Source organism: Stegodyphus dumicola, chromosome 4 (genome assembly GCF_044657685.1).
Source record: "Stegodyphus dumicola isolate Sdum_Otavi_A_Nest chromosome 4, ASM4465768v1".
NCBI classification, from domain to species: domain Eukaryota; kingdom Metazoa; phylum Arthropoda; class Arachnida; order Araneae; family Eresidae; genus Stegodyphus; species Stegodyphus dumicola.
Genome location: NC_140771.1, coordinates 162,217,417 through 162,237,125, shown reverse-complemented (window position 1 = coordinate 162,237,125; position 19,709 = coordinate 162,217,417). Strand labels below are relative to the sequence as shown.

The 19,709-nt window shown below is 33.4% G+C and overlaps 1 protein-coding gene across 1 annotated transcript; it reads right to left on the bottom strand.

Moving 5' to 3' along the window:
• Nucleotides 1–610: 610 nt before the first annotated feature.
• Nucleotides 611–1,825, bottom strand: LOC146997741 (uncharacterized). The gene is made up of 3 exons (XM_085814280.1): nucleotides 1,625–1,825; nucleotides 1,397–1,525; nucleotides 611–1,287 (listed from the first exon to the last, which is right to left on the bottom strand). Exons 1-3 carry the CDS (start codon nucleotides 1,649–1,651, stop codon nucleotides 1,114–1,116), a joined length of 330 nt encoding a protein of 109 aa, XP_085670406.1. The 5' UTR covers nucleotides 1,652–1,825; the 3' UTR covers nucleotides 611–1,113.
• Between the last annotated feature and the right edge of the window lie 17,884 nt (nucleotides 1,826–19,709).

Sequence of the window (19,709 nt, the reverse complement as noted above, 5' to 3'; positions counted from 1 at the left end):
AAGAGGCCAGGGATTGCATATCTACTAAATCAGATTGAAATTGCTCGTTTAAGCCTCCTACGATGACTCTGTTCCTAGGAAATGTGTGCCTCAAAGGCTTGTGCAAAGTATAAGAATCCTTAGTTTGCAACCATTTCTGGATGTCTTTTGTTTTTACGCGACCTTTTAAAGCACGATGCAAAGCAGCAACACCCCCGAAGCTTGCGGGAACCTGAGGATCCCGATAGGTCTGAGCCAGAGCTGCGTTCATTGCAACAGTTGTTATGATCTAAACGTACACTGATATTCATTTATATATGTTTAACTAGAACAGAAAAAAATACCCTAGTTTCACGTATATTAAGATTCTAGAAATAGGTCTAAAAACAAGAGAGAAAAATGAATGTTACTTAACATCTCAAAGCCTGAATAATGAATGATACATGTTTAAGAATAACAACACTATTTCTAATCTATAAAAGTCAACAGGTATTTTGAAAATAATTTATGTGAGTAATCATTACAGATTAATTCTTTTAAATAGGGTCTGAACCTGGAGACAGTCATGAGGCCATTGTAAAATAAAAATAACATTTTTTTATTGAACATCATAATTAATTTACAGATATTCATAGTATTCAATACCTAAGACACCATTCGTAGTACAAAATGTGTTTTTTTACTTCTTCTTCGTTTTTTTACTTCGTACATGGTTTAAACACACAGATTTTAAAAAGTCCTTGGTAATGTAGTGAGCAGGTTTCAGTAACATTAAATAGGGTTCTTCACCCCAAATGTTTCCATAAAATTGCCTGGCGATGTCAACAGCATTGAATCTCAGAGCAATGGCATTCACAGTTTTTGTTTTATGAACGAGTTCTTCACAGTCTTTCAGCTGGGGATATTTCAGTTCGTCTTGTTGATTAAGAAGTTCTTCAAGTGACGTCTTTAGAATGGTTTGAATGCTGAGGCTACTTTTTTTTTTTTTTTTTTTTTTTTTTTTTTTTGTGAAAGTTGTTTCAGAGTGAAGTGGGAATCTTTATATGTGACTACAAAGTTCTTGGGCAACGCCAGATTCAGTGTCAGCAGGTCTGGTTCCTCTACTGTCATGTTGGTTGCGAGAACATTCAAACATCATGGCTCAAAATTCACTCCTCGTCTTGTCGGATAGTAAGCTTTACCATATTTGGCATACTCTCGGATTTGCACAGTCACTTTTCCCTTGTAAATGCTGGGTCCCACAAAGACATTGTTTTCCATGTGAGTGAGCTCCTGTGGAATAGCGTCTTCGGTGAAAAGTCCTTTGCGCTGAAAAAAAAAATAATAAAATCAGTTAGTATACCAATAACATACATAAAAAATGGGGTCACATACAATATAAACTTCGACATATAAACTACTTTTCGCGAATACGTACTTTTTTCTCGAAATGGGGTGTTTCTTCTGCTTTTCTTTTGGTACAAGTGCTAGCTGATTTTCTTGGAACATCATGGCTCAACACTTTATCGTTCAAAGGCATAGGTTCATTCTCAAATAGGTTTTCCATCTGGAAAAAAGTAAAGACAAATTAAGCACATATTGCAAATTCAATTATTTTTTAAAGATTAAAAATCTAAAAACAGTAACTTTTCAAAACGTTACTTACTTCTTTGTTGTTTTGTGCCTGATCCATTCGTAGCAGTGAAGAATGATTGTCTAAGCAAAAGCAGGTACGTACACTCAGGGCGACAGGCAGGAAAGAAATGCGGAACGTTGCTCGTGATAACCTTATATCGGGTAGGATTTATTTCATCTGAACGGTGATTGGCTAAGAGACGGTGAGGTCATATTTCAAAGAATCTGATTGGTTCACAGAAAAGTATCCATACACCTTAGCGGAGGCATACAAAGATGTAATACGGCAGACGTCATTTTGTAAAACAACATGCCCCAACAAGAAATGGATGATGTCATTCCAGACACGTGGTTCAAGAGTTCGTTACCACAAAACCTAAAAATATATATTCGATGCCACAAAAAATAAAAACTTTGAAACATAAAATCGTTGCCACAGAATCAAAACGAAACTTTATGATGTCATTCCGTCTACGTCATTCCTTCCATCTGCGTCACTTCCGGTTGTCACGTGATCCAAGATGGCGGAGGCCACGCCCCTTTTCTGTGACGTCACTTCCATCGGTTGCGTACCTGCGCTTACTACTTTTGTGATTAAAATTCGCAGCAATTATAAAAAGCAATATGTGATTTTTTGCGCCTTACACAGGTAGATTTTCCATCTTTTGATAAATTACAACTATAGGCTAAATTATCAAGCCCATTCTTAAGACATTTCACCACATTTTTACAAAATAACTGTCTGCAGCCAAGTCTTTGGCAGCGGAAGCAGATCATTGTAATTCGATTCGATCTGAATTGGTGGATGGTAACGTTTAGATTTACGACTCTTTTCTTCTTATAGGTGCTTCTTACCTGCATCATCCCGCTTCAAAGACGCAAAGAAAATAGGTAGATTAGTAGCAATTTTATTAATTTTCCAAACAAACCGAGTAATTTGAGTGAACGGAAATCTATCATTGTTGAATTCTTTATGGATTTCTTCAACATCCGTGTCTTCAGGTAAACCTCTGATGACAATCTTGAGTTGAAATTCTTTCTTTTGTTGGAAAGTGTTGAGCTGGAAGTCAATCTTGAGAAAAATAGCTAGTGCTATTTTTCTCAAGAATGACTCGACTAGCAGAATTTTCAGAGATGATGGTAATTTTATCTCTCGTTAGTAGTAGTCCAGTGCATTCTTTTACACCGTTTTTGATGAAAAGCACACGGACTTCCTTCCAGGAGACCTCTGGTCGCGGATACACGATCGCAGGAACACGTTCCTTACGTTTGTCCACTGAAGCGGGAGTATCGGTGGGGGTAACGACGTTAACCTAATTTTGTGAATTCTTCGCAGCGGGGGATTCTCAACAAAGTCATAGTATTTTCAGCGTCACTATGCTCAATTAGAACTTCGAAATGTTTTTAACAGGGAAAGCAGGATCCAAGTTTGTCGTAGTATGAACGTCTCTAAGCTCAGTTGAAGTTTTTTTTTTCTTTTAAATGGCGACATCTTTGCAATTTTAACAGGAGTAGTCCATACATAATAATCATCAGGTTTAGCAATAGCAATACTGTGATCATAATCACTTCCAGCTTCGAAGTCTTGCGGTTTCTTATTTTTCCGGCTTTTGGAAGAATAGGTTTTATCGGATGATATCGCTCTGCGGCTAAGCCGTTCAGAATCCTTAAATCGACGAATATCAACTTCAATAATTTGAAATACTCAATGAAGTTTTCTTCTTCACGATGCAGTCTCCTTCTGCTATACAAATGATCTTTCTTATTCTGATCAATTCCTAATTCTCTAACAAGAGTTCTTGCATGTGGCACATTTATAGGAAAATGCGACGATCTTCTACGAGGCATGACCCGTTTAGTACACAACAGAGACTTACTATAAAAATCATTGTAAGAACCAGTAAAAGCGTTAAACAGAACAGCTTTCGCTCATGAATGCAAACGTTCAACATCTTTAGAACAACAGCGCGCAATGCCAATGCCAATGATTAAGTATTCCAGAGTGCTCATGGTTCTAAACCATGTACCTCCACATCATAAAAATATCTAAATAGTGAGCAGAAACAGGAAAATTGCATAAACAGTTAGTTTGATGAAAGAGCGTGCAATGTTAATAATATAGTTGCCAATGCCAATGATTAAAAGTTATGGAGGGCCTGTGATTCAAAACTAATATAGTTCAGTTCTACGTTTTATATATATATATCCAAAAGTGTTGCCATTCACAAGTTACTAAATGCTAAATGTTAAGTGTTGCCGTTTATAAATTACTAAATATTATATGTTACACTATTTTAGCGGCATTTTTACAATGTATCTTCCCTCATCATTCCACTTATGAGTCTGCATGCAATGTTCTTCACATATAGCTGTTTAACTTTAGAAGTCAAACAACAAAAATATTGCTGTTTCTTTATTTTTTGGAAAGGTTGTTTCACCATTCTCTGTTTCCCAGAATCTCCTAAGAGTTTAAACTGAATCACATGTACACTGCGGAAAAAAAAAAAAAAAAAAAAGGGGGGGGGACAGTTTTATATCTCCCAATTCTACTGGGCCAATTTACAAAATTCAAATTGGATTTTTCATGTCTTGAAAGCGCGACTTAGGATATATATTAGATTTATATATCCTAAGTCGCGCGCATCTATAGCATTGTTCTAACATAGATATTTTGACATCCAATCGGACTTTTTCTGAAATAATGTACCAATTTTTTCAATATTTCGATTCGACCACTCAAATTATGCCTAGATATTAAATTTTGCAAAATGTGGTGCGAAATTTACGGAGAAATTCAAAAATTTACCTTGGCACAAATTTTTTAGTTTGTGCCAAAAATAATTCACTTGGCGCACTTCTTAATATATGACAACCAATTTTCCTTTCCCTTCCATTATGCCAGAGCGGAAAAAAGGCACTTCGTTCTTACCTTTTTACATTGTGCAAGAGCGGAAAAAAAGCCACTTCGTTCTTACTTTCAAATAATTTTAGCAAAGTGTCTAAACCACATTTGATGTTTTATCGCTTTCAACAAATATGCCAAATTTCAAAACGCTCCAGTAAATTCACGTAAGTAGGTATAATAGGCCGGTTTGGGGCCATGAGGCGCTGGGACTGTGTGGCGTACAAGGGGGGATTTACGGAGGAGCACGTGGGGTTGCTACGTCATCAACCACGCGGCTTAACCCCGGACGCGTTTCATCCTGTTCGTGACGTCATCACGCATTATCAACATCTTGCTATTGCTACGTCAGCCGCAAATTTTATCCTGTTTGTGTTGTAATCCGGGTACATGTCCGCGCTTATCAATCGAGGCAGAACTCCCTGCTGCACTGATGTCATACTAAATTCGCAACCTGATTGCAACGTGCAGATACATGTTAGAATTTCTAGAACATTCTATTTAGTTCAGCAATCACCGGTATCCTGAGGCGAAGAGGAGGGAGGGAATTGAGCCCGTGTGGATTGGTACGTCATCAACCACGTGGCTCAAGCACGGATGCGTTGCATCCTGTTCGTGACGTCATCACGGACGTCAGCCGCATGTTTTGTCTTGTTTATGTTTTCATGTCCGCGCTTATCTATTGACTCAAATCCGCAACGTGATTGCAACAAGTTAGAATTTCTAGACATTCTATTTAGTTCAGCAATGGCCGCTAGAGGGCAGTAGTTTTATCCATAGCGCTTTTTGATTGGTTCCTGTGGATCCTGAACAAGTTATTAACCATTATTTTTAATTGATTATACTATTTGACTTAATAATTAATATATTTAATGAAAAAGTTCATCTATTTACATGTAAATTTCATTACTTGTTCATCTATGGCACGGGAAACGTGGACGATAACACAAAGCCGTGCTTTTATCTCATGATTCATATTATTTGAGCTTATCTATCCGATCGTATCTATCCTCTTTGTTCATCTTTGTGCAGCGGAAACCAGCATGAGGCTGATGGATTGCACATAGGGAATTCTGTTCCAACTTGCTCAGACCTTTGTACATCCTCGATAATGAATGAATTCATAACTTTAAATTTATTTTGTTTCTATTTTAGGTTAAGATATTTTAAATTTCTCATTTCTTTATCTTACAAACATAATTTACGTATTTTTCTTTTCTTCTCGCCGTTAAATTAAATGTACTAATTTTCACACCATATTTTTATATACAAACATAAGATTTTCTTTTTTTTCCCCCATTTTTAAGTTTTACATTCTTTTTTCCTGCGTTTAACTTGCAAAAGTAAGTTAAACGCAGGGGAAAAGAATAAAACGCAAAGGAAAAGATTTTATAAAAGTAATATGTTTTCACAATTTAAATTTTTTTTCTCTTTTTATTTTACAAAAGGTTTTTTTTTTTTTTTTTTTTCTTCAGTTTAATCTTTCCTTTCCATGTTTTATATTTTTCACGTTATTTGTTTTACAAAAGCTGTACTTATTTTCTTACGATTTTTTATTTATTTTTTACGAACTCGGTCTTTTTTCCTATATTTTACTTCAAAACGTACTTTTTAATTTTTCTTTTATATAAAAGTATTTTTTAATTCTTTGAAGAATTTTCTTCTCTCATTTCTTTTTTCTTTCTTCTATTTTCCTATTAAGGTTTTTCTTAATGTTTTAAATACTTATTGATGTTACACCTCCATTTCTCGAAGCGTAAAGTTACATATATATTTCTCTGTCTATGAAATTTAAGCTGGAACTTACACGCATATAATTTCCTTCTAGAGGCTTTCATTGATAATATTTTCTGTAAATTTAAACCAATAAGTACGATGTTCCTTCCATATACCTTACTTAGCATATTATATTTCTTGTTATTTTTTTACGCTACTAATACTTAAGATATACAAAACTTTCTCTTCTAATATATTACACGATACTACTAACACTTAACAGGTGATACCACGAACTTTCTTTTCTAACGTATTATACTAACTTTTTGAAACACTATACAAAAACGTCGCGGATTCTCTTTTCCACATCTCATTTTTGTTCAAAAGATTCATGAAATGTGTCAAACAAATGTGAATTTTTAACTTTCTATTTTCCATTTAGACATTTTGCCTTACATGTATTACATTTAACATTTATCATGCATTTAAAACATACCCCTGTTTCTGATTTCTGATTCTTTTTTTTTTTTTCCTAAAAATAAATACAGACTTATACGGATTTTTTAAAGATCTACTGACTTTGAATTAAACCTTCTAATTCAGAAAAAATAAATTTTCTCAACATAAAATCTACTTGAACTAATATATGGACATCTCTAGCCAGTTTATTTCAAATACATACGAAACAATATGAAATTTCTTATTATTGTCTACCCCAGTTTAATACGTACCAACAGCATTTCATTTCGTATTATTTTACATTACAGACATTTACATGAATATATTCAGAACACTCCTTTTAATTGAGCAGGAGGTTTCAGATATATTACTAACACAGATTGACTCTTTGAAATATTTTACAAAAATATCTTGGATTTTCTTGTACCCATTGTATTTAAATCACCGAACATACATTAAATTTTGTTTTCTATCATGGGAAAACTTCACCCGGATTCTTAATGTGATCCCACCATTTACCGCAGACCTTCATAAACACTGCTATATTAGAACTTAACACAGATACTATTTTTTAACAAGCTACAGAATGTTTAACTACAGAGAAGAATATCCACATTGTAATATAATATTTTAAATTCACTATAGAGCCATATTTGTGTAAAACATCTAAAAGGAAAGTATGTCTGGAGATGAAATTAATGATAAGTCACGGAAGTGAAACTTCCTTTCATCTTTTTCCCAACTTAGAATATAATTCAAGTTAGAATATAATCTTATTCTCAGCTAGGAATATATATATATTTCTTCGATCATTACCCTCATAACACAAGACATCCTCAGGATATCCTATTTAAGTCGCAATGTCCCGGGAAGCAGTTAGGATATCCTGAGGATGTTGATTCTCAGATATCCTGAGGACTTCTTAAGTCAAAATCCTGAGGATATCCTATTCAAGTCTCAATGTCCCGGGATATATGAAGATCTCCTCAGGATGTTGATTTTCAGATATCCTGAGGACCTCGTAAATCAACATCTTAAGGATGTCCTGTTGAAGTCGTAATGTCCCGGGATATATGAAGATCTCCTGAGGATGTTTGTTTCTCAGATACCTTCAGTACTTACTTTTTATGGAAGCTCATATCTGAAAATATTAAAGAACCTTGTACCACACGCAAGTCATGTTATAAGAATCGAAATCTTACTCTATGGATTACCTATTCTGCATATGAAAATTTAATTGTTATGCTTACACTGGTTTTCGTCTTGTATGTGTTGGCTGTAAGTATTCAGTAATACTATTTTCAAATTTTTGTTGTTGTTTCACAGTGCCTATACTTACCCGTCTCTGAGGCACTAATCAGAAATATCAAGTTATAAAAGTATTCTATTCAATTCTTCGATAGTTCTTAGCATAGAAATAACTATACTTTGAAACTTCAAAAGAAAAAAATACTTTCTGATCTGTTACACTATTATATTAGTAATGAATGATGTTTAGTGCTGTGCAGTAATAAGTAACAATATTTTTTTTTTAACAAACGAAATTTTAGTTTACAGACGCAGTTAAAAACTAGTCTGTACGAGGTTTAACTTGCTTTAATTTGAATTTATAAACAGAAGAATAATTTTATTGGGCTAAAAAATTCATTGCAGTTTCTTCGTTCATTTTCTGGTAAGTTCTTTAATAATGAGAATTAGTTTTTCAAGAGAAGGTAAGAAGTAACTTATTTTTTACCTCTCTGTAATAGGAAAATAAGGTTTGAGAAAGGGAAGAACTAACATTAAGTTCTTACTCTCCTCAAACCTCACTTTGCTACCTCTTTAACCATACAAATATTCGGTCTTTGCTAAACAAAGCGCGAAAAAAATATATCCAGCGCTCTGCAGTCTTATACGTTATGCCGACAATGCTACATGACTCCTCATAATTTAACAATAATTGCTGCTTTATTAATTTATTTGTAACATCCAGAAAATGCAGTAAACACGTTTCTTCAAGGTATATAACACAAAGTTAAATGTTGTTATGAAAACTCAAAATTAGATAACGGATTAAATAGATGGTCAAACTTTAAATTAAAATGATTTAATTTTTTAATTAAACGCGTTCTTTAAACTCAGCAGTTTTATTACTTTATTTTATACTATAAATAACAATTGAAGTTGAAAATCTTAAAGTTTTGATCATCATTATCATTGTTCGTAAAACTCCTTCTCAAATTTTCTTTGCTTTTGACAAACCGAGCTCCGCTCAGAATGTAACACCTCTGAGCACTTTTTCTGTAGCCGATGCCCCAAGAAGATTTCTCTTTTGTTAACGTGGCAGATTTATGTGTCAGACCTTCCCTTCTTTTGTATCCCCCTACAAGGCAAACATCCCTTCACATCCCTTCACAACAAAGGACGCAGAACGCCCCCCAACGGTTTTAATTGCTCCGTAATAGTGATATCCTTGAAGAACCCCACAAAGTGGAAAGTACACGTACTTACTTTCTGATTTCCAGAATTCAGCTATTCTGCTAAACGTTAATAGCCGTCGTTCCAAATTCTCTTTCAATTACGAACTGACTTGCTGACGCTTGCAAGCGTTTTACATTGACAGAGTGTGAAAAGTAAGTTTCTAAATGTTTCTTTTATTCTACAGAAATGATCAGAACTAAAAAAAAATTATCTCAGATATCTAAAAGACGGATTTAAAGCAGAATAAATCAACGTATATTATCGGATTCTTCAGAAGATGGAGTAGTATTTAATTATGAAAAAGGACTGTGTCGAATTTTCGCGCTAGCAAATATTCTTTAAGTTCCATTTCAAACTGTGATTCGAAATATGAACTTTTATGTCTCAAGAAGAACTGACTGATGACGATTACCAAAACAATTATCCCATTTTAAGGAATATTCCAAATATAGGACTAATAAATATTCCGTTAGACTATGTCCCTTGTGTGCTTAGGAGTAGTACAAAAAATGATTACTATTAGGATAGGCGGAGGCACCTTACAAGCACGATTACCACATAAAAATGTTGAACTAATTTTTTTTAAAACGACCAATTTTTAAAGCCTTATGTACCAAATGAATTTGCAAGAAAACCAAGGAAAGACTCTAAAAGAATTGAAACACTGGAAAGCTACAGAATACCGTCAATTTTTACTGTACACTAGCCCACTTATCTTTTTTTTTTTTTTTTTTTTTTTTTTAAATTTAACAAAAAGCTACATGATCATTTTTTACTATTACTTCATATTTCGATTAGACTCTTATGCAAAATACAGAATCAGACGGCAATTGATGAATACGCACAGTCTCTATTAAAACTCTTCGTAGTAAATTTTGGGCTTTATTATGAAAAACAGTATATTGCTCATAATGTTCACGGCCTACTGCATATTTGCGAAGATGTAAAAATGTTTGGGCCGTTAGATAATTACAGTGCATTTAAATTTGAAAGCTATATATCTTCTATAAAAAAATTGATTAGAAAATCTTCCGCTCCATTACAGCAAATAGCAAGACGAACTCATGAACTGTTTAATCATATTGTAGCCATGAATAATGATTCAATCAACGTAACCGACTTAAGTTCAGAATTTCAAAATTTACACACATCTGGTCCACTATTAAAAGTTATTAAATGCTTAATTTTATTATTGAATTTTGAATTCAAATTAACTGAAGTCAGAACTGAATTTGTAGAATAATTTAATTATGAATATATCGAAGAATTCAGTTTTGGGCTATTGAATGGTTAAAAATTATCGAAAGATTTTTAATATTTTAAAGCAAAATTTTCTCTTATAATATTTTGTATTAATAATTCATTTCAAGTCTCTTGCTCAGTTTTAGATATATTTACAAATTATTAAATTAATTGAAATTCAAATTAGAAAATAAATTGTATAAATATTCTTAAAATTTCTTATTTTTCCATAGTAACCACAGATGGAGGACCTGAGACTGTCTGTGGAAAATAAGCAAGTTTCAGGTTATCACAACACCTTCACACACCTTCACTGGAATATAAAGAAGATTTCTGGGGATATACTGGGATGTAACATTAAGCATTGAGAGTATGTATTTAAGAGGTTAAAGGGATATTGTAACTAGTATTTCAAATCCTGATAACATCCCATACGCTGTCGATGGGACCTAGATAGGATGTCCTAAGGATATACTGGGATGTGACATTAAGCACTCGGGAGGATGAGTTTAGGAGGAAACTGGGTTATTACGGGATGTCCTGAGGATGTAGTAAGTAGGACTTTAAATCCTAATAACATCCCATACGCTGTCGATGGGACATAGATAGGATGTTTTTAGGATATAATGGGATGTGTTTAGGAGGTTAGTGGGATGTCCCGCGATGTCCTGAGGATGTAGTAAGTAGGAGTTCATATCCTAATAAAATCCCGCACGCTGTCAATGGGACTTAGTTAGGATGTCCTGAGGATATCCCGGGATGTGACATTAAGCACTCGGGAGGAGGTGTTTAGGAGGTTCGCGGGATATTCCGGGATGTCCTGAGGATGTGGGCATATCCCGCGAGCAACATCCTCGGGATATCCCAAGGATGTTTTTGTGCTATGTGGGTATTTTTACAAGTATCAAAGCTTTTTAATATATTTCTTCTAACTTAAGATACGCATTTCAAATTGACAAACACTGAACTCTTACAGCTTTTTGAGAATGATTTAAGTTATGATACATAGCAAATAAAATCCTACATAACAGGAAATATTGACATGAATTTCCAAATAAATAATACAACGTAACTTCAATATATTCAATTTAACTGAAGATATGCATTTCAAACTGACATTACTTTAGTTAGAGTTCTTACAGCTCTTTGAGTACATCTGATATTTAATTTTTCACAGATATGAGAAACATTTTTGCATAAGTACCATACAAAACATATAATATTGACATGAACTCCATATCATGGTCCAACGTTGGTAACTTAAATGAACCTTTAATACATTTTAGTATGAATTAAAAAGAAAAATTCAAATGCAAGTATTCAAACAGAAATGCTTCACAAATTTACATATTAAGCAAACATTCAAGAGAATACCTATATATCTAAAGATATTATTTACACTAGTTGGTAATGTAATTTATTAGAACAGCCGCAGACGCATAGGAGAGGTACGCAATATCCATGAAAAAACTTCCTACCAAGCCATAGAGCCATAGTGAAATATAACATATAAGATTGGGGGAAAAAGTGTCTGAGTATGGAAAACATGAACAAGAAATGAATATTTTTTCTAAAAATGTTCCGAATGGGATAAGTCAGGAGTAAGAACCTTAACCAGTTTCAGGAATAGAGCCTGAAAAATAATGAAGTATTTTTAATCTTATTTTTTGTCTATAGTGTATTTATTTATACTAAAATATTCTGTTTGAAGACTATATTCTACACTTAGAAAGAATATAATAAATCAGAATGATTTCGTTTTCTGAAGATTCAGGTTCAGAAATATTACAATTCAAAAGAAAAAAGGTTAGAGCGAGAATGAAGTATACCGTAACCAATAATTTTTTTTTTTTCTTCCTAAAAAAATTAAAGTGAAACTTTTTCCACCAAAAAAAATTTAAATGAATTTTTTTCGACTTTTCAAAATCAAAGTGTAATTTTTTACCCTTACATTTTGAATTTAACATGGGTTTTCCCATAGACGAAATAAAAGTGGAGATTTTTCTCCCGACCTAAAAAAATCTAAATGAATTTGTAGAGTACCTCACTTTGGAATTCTAAGTTAATGTTGAAAGTGAGGAATCTAAGAACTGATAAGAGAATAATCGCTAGAGTTCGGTGACAAGAAACAACAAGATAGAAGGGTAACTACCCCTTTATTATTCCAATAAGATTTAACAAAACTCCGCCTGGGAGTGTACAAGCAAAGCCCGCACTTGGGCTTGAACTTAAAAGATTAAGAATTAAACTAAAACTAAGATTAACTAAAGAAGTATAGCCGAAGCTATCAAGGTTCAGATTGAGCTGACCCCTTAATTTAATTGAATACGAAGCTTAGCAAGGGCCTGAGTACGGCTGTGCGTAATAACAGCTTTGAGAGAAAGTGTGGCCTGAAAGGCAGACGCGCGTAAATCAGAAACTCTGATTCTCTCTGACTCAGTAAGTAACTTCGTGGCTTAAATACCGCTCCTCATTAAATATTCAGCAAATTTCAAAACTACGTTTGGCCGGAAGTAGTAAGTTGAAGTTAAGAATTTGACAGGAAAGGAACTTTAACTTAAAATTTAACTGTTAATAAAATTAACATAATCCCTACAAATTTTTTTCGACATTTCAAAATCAAAGCGTAAATTTTCCCTTTACAATTTGAATTTAACATGGGTTTTCCCATAGACAGAATAAAAGTGGAGATTTTTCTTCCTAAAAAATTTAAAGTGAAACTTTTTCGACCTAAAAAATCTAAACGAATTTTTTTTTTCATGTTTTTAAACTCAAAATGTAATTTTTCTAACTACATTTTGAAATTAACATGGGTTTTCCCATAGACGAAATAACAGTGGATATTTTTCGTCTTAAAATATTAAAGTGAAAATTTTTCCAATATATTTTTCTGCTTTTCATGCAATTACATTTCCAATGAAATTTGATTCATTGCCAGATAGTTAAATGTTCGTTGTTTTATTTCACATCCGAATGTATTTCGTGTCTCAAATTTGCTCATTACAACCAAGTTCGAAGTTAAGTGAATTCTTCTAGAAATACAGTATATTTCATTCCGGAAAGTATCTTCATTTTTGAATCCTCTAATGTTTCTTTTTTCCTGCATTCCAAGTAAATTTTGTGCATAAAGTTTTCAGTTTCGCTGGAAGTTATTTGCGGATGACTATAATGATATCGTGTTTCCATAAACCTTGAAGAAATAAATGAGCCTAAATAGATTGTAATATCAATGAACATTTTTAATGACAGAGATTAACTTAAACATAGTTGCGTACAGCAGAGAAAAAGGGCGAAGAAGTAAGAATGGTATACACATATACATACATACGTAATAAACAGTTACGTCATCATCACCGCGCGGATAAACGCGAACGGCGCATGCGTCAGGAGAAGCTCTCTTGAGCTAAACGTCGTATTATAATTTATGATACAACAATCCCCCTTTCGACGTTTGGCGGCTGAAAAAAAAATAAACATTAATCATTTACAGTTATTCCAATTAATTTACAGCACTTAGAATGTTTCGAAGCAGTCAATGTTTTTGTCAGTATATCAGCAGGCATTTTTTCTGTTGGCACATATTTAACGTCTATTTCATTTCTTTCATAAATTTCACGAATGAAATGATGTCAAATATCTATGTATTTAGTGCGTGAGTGATAAACAGCATTTTTCATAAGCTTCTGTGCACCTTGATTATCACAATATATAAAGGTTGGATAATCAGCAGTAAAATTTAATTCTTTAAGGAAACTACGTAAATAAACTGCTTCTTTGGCACTTTCTGAAAGACTGATGTACTCTGCTTCAGTACTTGATAATGCAACAGTTTGTTGCTTTCGTGATTCCCATGTTATTGGATTTCCAGCAAACTTGAATAGGTAACCTGTATACGATTTTCTAGTATTAACATCAGACGCCCAGTCGGCATCGGTATATCCAATAAGTGCTTTTCCAGTCTTTCGAAATTTTAAACAATAATTTTTAGTTCCTTTTAAGTATCGAAGAACGCGCTTTGCAGCCAACCAGTGTAATTTTCCAGGATTGTTATTAAATTGGCTAAGGTGACTGACGGCATATGTAATATCCGGCCTAGTAAACACAGAAAGATACATAAGCGAACCAATTAGACGGCGATAAGGTGCATTGTTCATTTCTTCCTTTTCAGTTTCAGAAGGACACATTTCTTTACTTAATTTTACACTAGGATCTAAAGGAGTTGCTACTGGTTTTGCATCTTGCATATTAAACCTTCATAGAATATTATCAACATATTTCTGCTGAGATAAACTAATAGAATTATTATTTACACCTTGATTAAATTCTATTCCAAGACAATAATAAAGTTTTCCTAAATCTTTAACATGAAATTCTTTAGAAAGATAACCTTTAAGTTCAGCATATAAATCACAGCTATTTGTTGCTATTATTAAGTCATCCACATATAAAATTAGAATTAAGTCACCTTGAGATGTTTTCATCCTGTATACACACTTATCTGATTGTAATGGTTGTAATCCAAAGTTTTTGAGTTTTTTTGTCTAATTTTTCATACCACTGTCGTCCACTTTGTTTCAAACCATAAAGAGACTTTTGCAAAGCATAAACATAATCAGGATTATTTTGGTCTTCAAAACCTTTAGCTCGTTCCATGAAAATTTCTTCTTTTAAATCTCCGTTAACATAAGCCATAACAATATCTAGTTGATATAACATAAGGTCTTGTTCAGCACTGTATGCAATCACCGTTCTTATAGAATTTGCTCTGGCTACTGGAGCAAAGGTTTCATTAAAATCAATTCCAGGTTCCTGTGCAAATCCTCTAGCAACCAATCGAGCTTTTCTCTTTTGAACTGTTCCATCTGCATTATATTTCGTTCTAAGAACCCAGCGACATCCTATTACCTTTTTGTTGTGTGGTCGCTTTACTAATTCCCATGCTCCATTTTTAACAAGTGCTTCATACTCACTTTGCATAGCCTTATGCCATTCTTCAGCATAACTTCCATTTAATGCTTCTTCTAATGTCGGATTTGTATCTTCTTCAGCAATTTGTGCTTCTTCCTTTTCTATGTTTATATTGTGGTACTCCTTTTTTGTTCTTCCTGGCTTCCCAGTCTTGACTTTCTTTGGACGACCTGGCCCCCTTTTAATCTGCATTTCAGGTAGTGCTTCAGAATCAGAATCTTCATTATCAGATGATTCAGCAGATGCTTCTGCCATATTTGAGGAGTCTTCTGTTATTTCATCAGCCGATATTTGATTTACATTCAGAGGTTCTTCCTTCTTTTTATCAGGAATATTTTCGAGAAATAAAACTTCTAAATCTTTATCATAATTAGTACAGTTTTCAAATTCATCAATGAATCTAACATCTCGGCTTATAACGATTTTTCTGGAATTTTTATTCCACAGCCTGTATGCTTTCGATTCATTTGAGTATCCTACAAATATATGTTCTTCTGATCGAGGATCGCATTTCCCTTTAGACCTTTTATTAAGTACAAAACATTTCTGTCCGAATACTTTGAAGTGAGATACAGTTGGCTTGATGCCAAAAAATAATTCATAAGGTGTTTTGTTTACTCCCAGGCTTCGATTCGGGCAACGATTACGAATATAAACAGCACAGTTCAAGGCTTCAGCCCAAAAGGATTCGGAAAGATTACTTTGTATTAACAAACATCTGGCCATTTCAGTTAAAGTGCGGTTCATGCGTTCAGCTCTCGAATTCTGTTGAGGAGTCATTGGTGCAGAGAATTCTCGTTTAATCCCGCATTCTTGAATATATTTATTAAATTCTTCTCCGCGATATTCAAGACCGTTATCAGTCCGAAGGATTTTTATTTTCTTTCCTAGACGATTTTCGACCGCAGCTTTGTATTTAATGAATGCATTTTTGACTTCATCTTTAGTTTTAAGAAAACTGACTTCGACATAACGCGATTTGTCATCTATGAAAGTAACAAAATAACGCGAACCAGCATGGGATGGGACTCTCATAAGTCCACACAAATCTGAGTGAATCAAGTTCAGTAATTCATCACTTTGAAATTTTCATTCTTTTTGAAAAGGTTGCACAGTTTGTTTACCTCTGATACAGACTTTGCAGTCTTTTAGATATTCAGTGTTATTGAAATTTAAATTTCCAACCATGTTATCAGACTTAAGTCTTTTCAAATCAGACTCATTTAAATTACCTAATTTAAGATGCCACTTTACAAAATCACTTACCTGTGCTATTGCAGCTGTTTCAGTGCTTGGATGTATATAATAAAGATCACCATGACGAATAGCCTGCACTAGTATAGATCCATTTGGTTCTATTATTCTAGCATGTCGTTCTGTAAAAATCACTGAACGATTATTTGCAGTAGCTTTAGATGTTGACAGCAAATTACATTTTAATTCCGGAACACATAACACATTTTTGAGCCGTAAGTTTAATTGTCTTATTTCCGTTAGGTACTATTATAACGACAGTTCCAATTCCTGTAATTTTTGCTGTTTTATCAACTGCTAACTTTATGGTTGAATTCGTTCGAGGGTGAAATTCTGAAAATAACTTTCTGTCATTGCACATGTGAGATGTATAGCCACTATCTAAGCACCATGAGGAGGTCTTCTGATAAGCATTGTTTACTAATTTTTGTTTGAATTTACCTTCCATTTTTCATTTTTCTTCTGTTCTTGATTTCGTCTTTTATAATCAGTATAGTATGCATTCTGTGAATCTTGAGACGTTTTCCCTTTTCTTGCTTCAATTTCTTCTAACATTTTGATTTTCAAAGATTCGGGACTAGGTAACTGATCTCTTGATTAGCGCATCTAAAATTTTCAAAATTTTCTGGAATACTATAGAGCAGAAGAATCGATAATAAATCATCAACTATGTCAATTTCCATTTGTTTAAGCTTATCAACTATTTCGAAGAAATTATTCAAATGTTCAGACATCGTTTCGCTTTCCCCCATTTTTCTAAATAAAAGCTGTTTTAATAATGTAGCCTTCTTCGGTGGTCCTTTCGATTCATATACGGATTTGAGTTTATTCCACACAGCATTTGATGTCACAAAATGCTTTATATGACACAGTTCACTGGGATTAATTGCAAGAATTATATCTGCGCGAGCTTTTTGATCAGCTTGGAGCCATTTCTTTTTGTCTTCGGTTCCTTCAGCAAGTTTTAGCGCTTTACCGGTTACATAATCCCAATGGTCGTTTTTAATCAATACTGCTTCTATTTGTAATTTCCAACTGTCAAAATTATCTTTTCCGAGCTTTTCTATAGTAGTCAAATGCGACATAATGTAATACAGTCTCTCACAGCCAAAAAACAAGATTGAACAATATAAAAATAGGCTTAACTGAACGCTGATCAGTTCTTACCGTTGATTAGACGTAACAGTTCTTGCACTGAATTAGGCTTAAGAGTTCAATGCTCGAAAACTTCAAAATGTTCATTTTAAACTACGTATTTTGCTAATTAGGCACAGTTGAGACGTTCCTGGCCCCATAACCATTGAAGAAATAAATGAGCCTAAATAGATTGTAATATCAATGAACATTTTTAATGACAGAGATTAACTTAAACATAGTTGCGTACAGCAGAGAAAAAGGGCGAAGAAGTAAGAATGGTATACACATATACATACATACATACGTAATAAACAGTTACGTCATCATCACCGCGTGGATAAACGCGAACGGCGCATGCGTCAGGAGAAGCTCTCATACGCTAAACGTCGTATTATAATTTATGATACAACAAACCTTTTGAAAACTTTGTGTATTACCAATTTTTAATGTTACGGCCACTGCATATCATTGAATTTTCAAATATTTTCTTATTTATCTTTTACATTGCGATGTAAAGATTCGGGAATAAAATTTTATTAAATAGATATATTGTTTGATTTAATAACGTTTTGCACGTTTGGAAGATTTGACTTCAATAACACTACCACGCTGAATCAGAAAAAACTTGGTTGTAATGAGCATATGTGAGACACGAAATGCATTCGGATGTGAAAAAAAATAACAAGCATTTAACTATGTGGCAATGAATCAAATTTCATTGGAAATGTAATGGCATGAAAAGCAGAAAAATATATTGGAAAAATTTTCACTTTAATATTTTAAGACAAAAAATATCCACTGTTGTTTCGTCTATGGGAAAACCCATGTTAATTTCAAAATGTAGTTAGAAAAATTACACTTTGAGTTTAAAAACGTGAAAAAATTTCGTTTACATTTTTTAAGTCGAAAAAGTTTCACTTTAAATTTTTTAGGAAGAAAAATCTCCACTTTTATTTCGTCTATGGGAAAACCCATGTTAAATTCAAAATGCAAGGGGGAAAATTTACACTTTGATTTTGAATAGTCGAAAAAAATTCATTTAGATATTTTTAGGTCGAAAATATTTCACTTTAAATTTTTTAGTTAGAAAAATCTCCACTTTTATTTTGTCTATGGGAAAACCCATGTTAAATTCAAAATGTAAGGGGAAAAATTTACACTTTGATTTTGAAAAGTCGAAAAAAATTCATTTAGATTTTTTTAGGTCGAAAAAGTTTCACTTTAATTTTTTTAGGGAGAAAAATCTCCACTTTGATTTTGAAAAGTCGAAAAAAATTCATTTAGATTTTTTTTTTTTTTTTTGGTGGGAAAAGTTTCACTTTAATTTTAATTAACTCAAACATATATCGGAACTTGAACGCATCATTCAGGATTAAGACGCACTCTTAAAGGCCGTCATGCATAAAAATCAAACAAAAAATTCCATCACGGAAAATAATAATGAAAGCGATGCTATGTTAACGGCAAAAGCATCTAATCAAACACAAAAAAAGCGATGCAAATAATATCGAGTGTCCGACTGTATCTAAGAATAAGAAAAGGAAAATTACTACTGACAGCGACAAGATTAAAACCACCCGTATCACGCATAAGCGAACGCATTCAAATTCATCGGAAGCTGAACTACCCGTAGAGGAAAACAAGTTCAGTGACCTACAGGACGATGACAGCATGGAGAAAGAATCGAACTCAGAGTATGCAGGATTTACTCTCGTCAAAAAAAAAAAAAAAAAAAAAAAAAAGCACTGGACATATTCTTCCAATTGTTCTCTCAGATTTTTTCCAGCCAACTGGGATACGTTAAAAGAGGAAATCGAAAATTTAGGAGTAACAAAAAGTCAAAGGAGTCACAGGAGATACACTCAACATCAAAGTCTGGGATAAAGATGACTATCGCGCAATCACAGCGTTTCTGGCCAAACGAGATGTGCAATTCCCCACATACAAAATTAATTCCGAAAATCCAATCAAAGTAGTA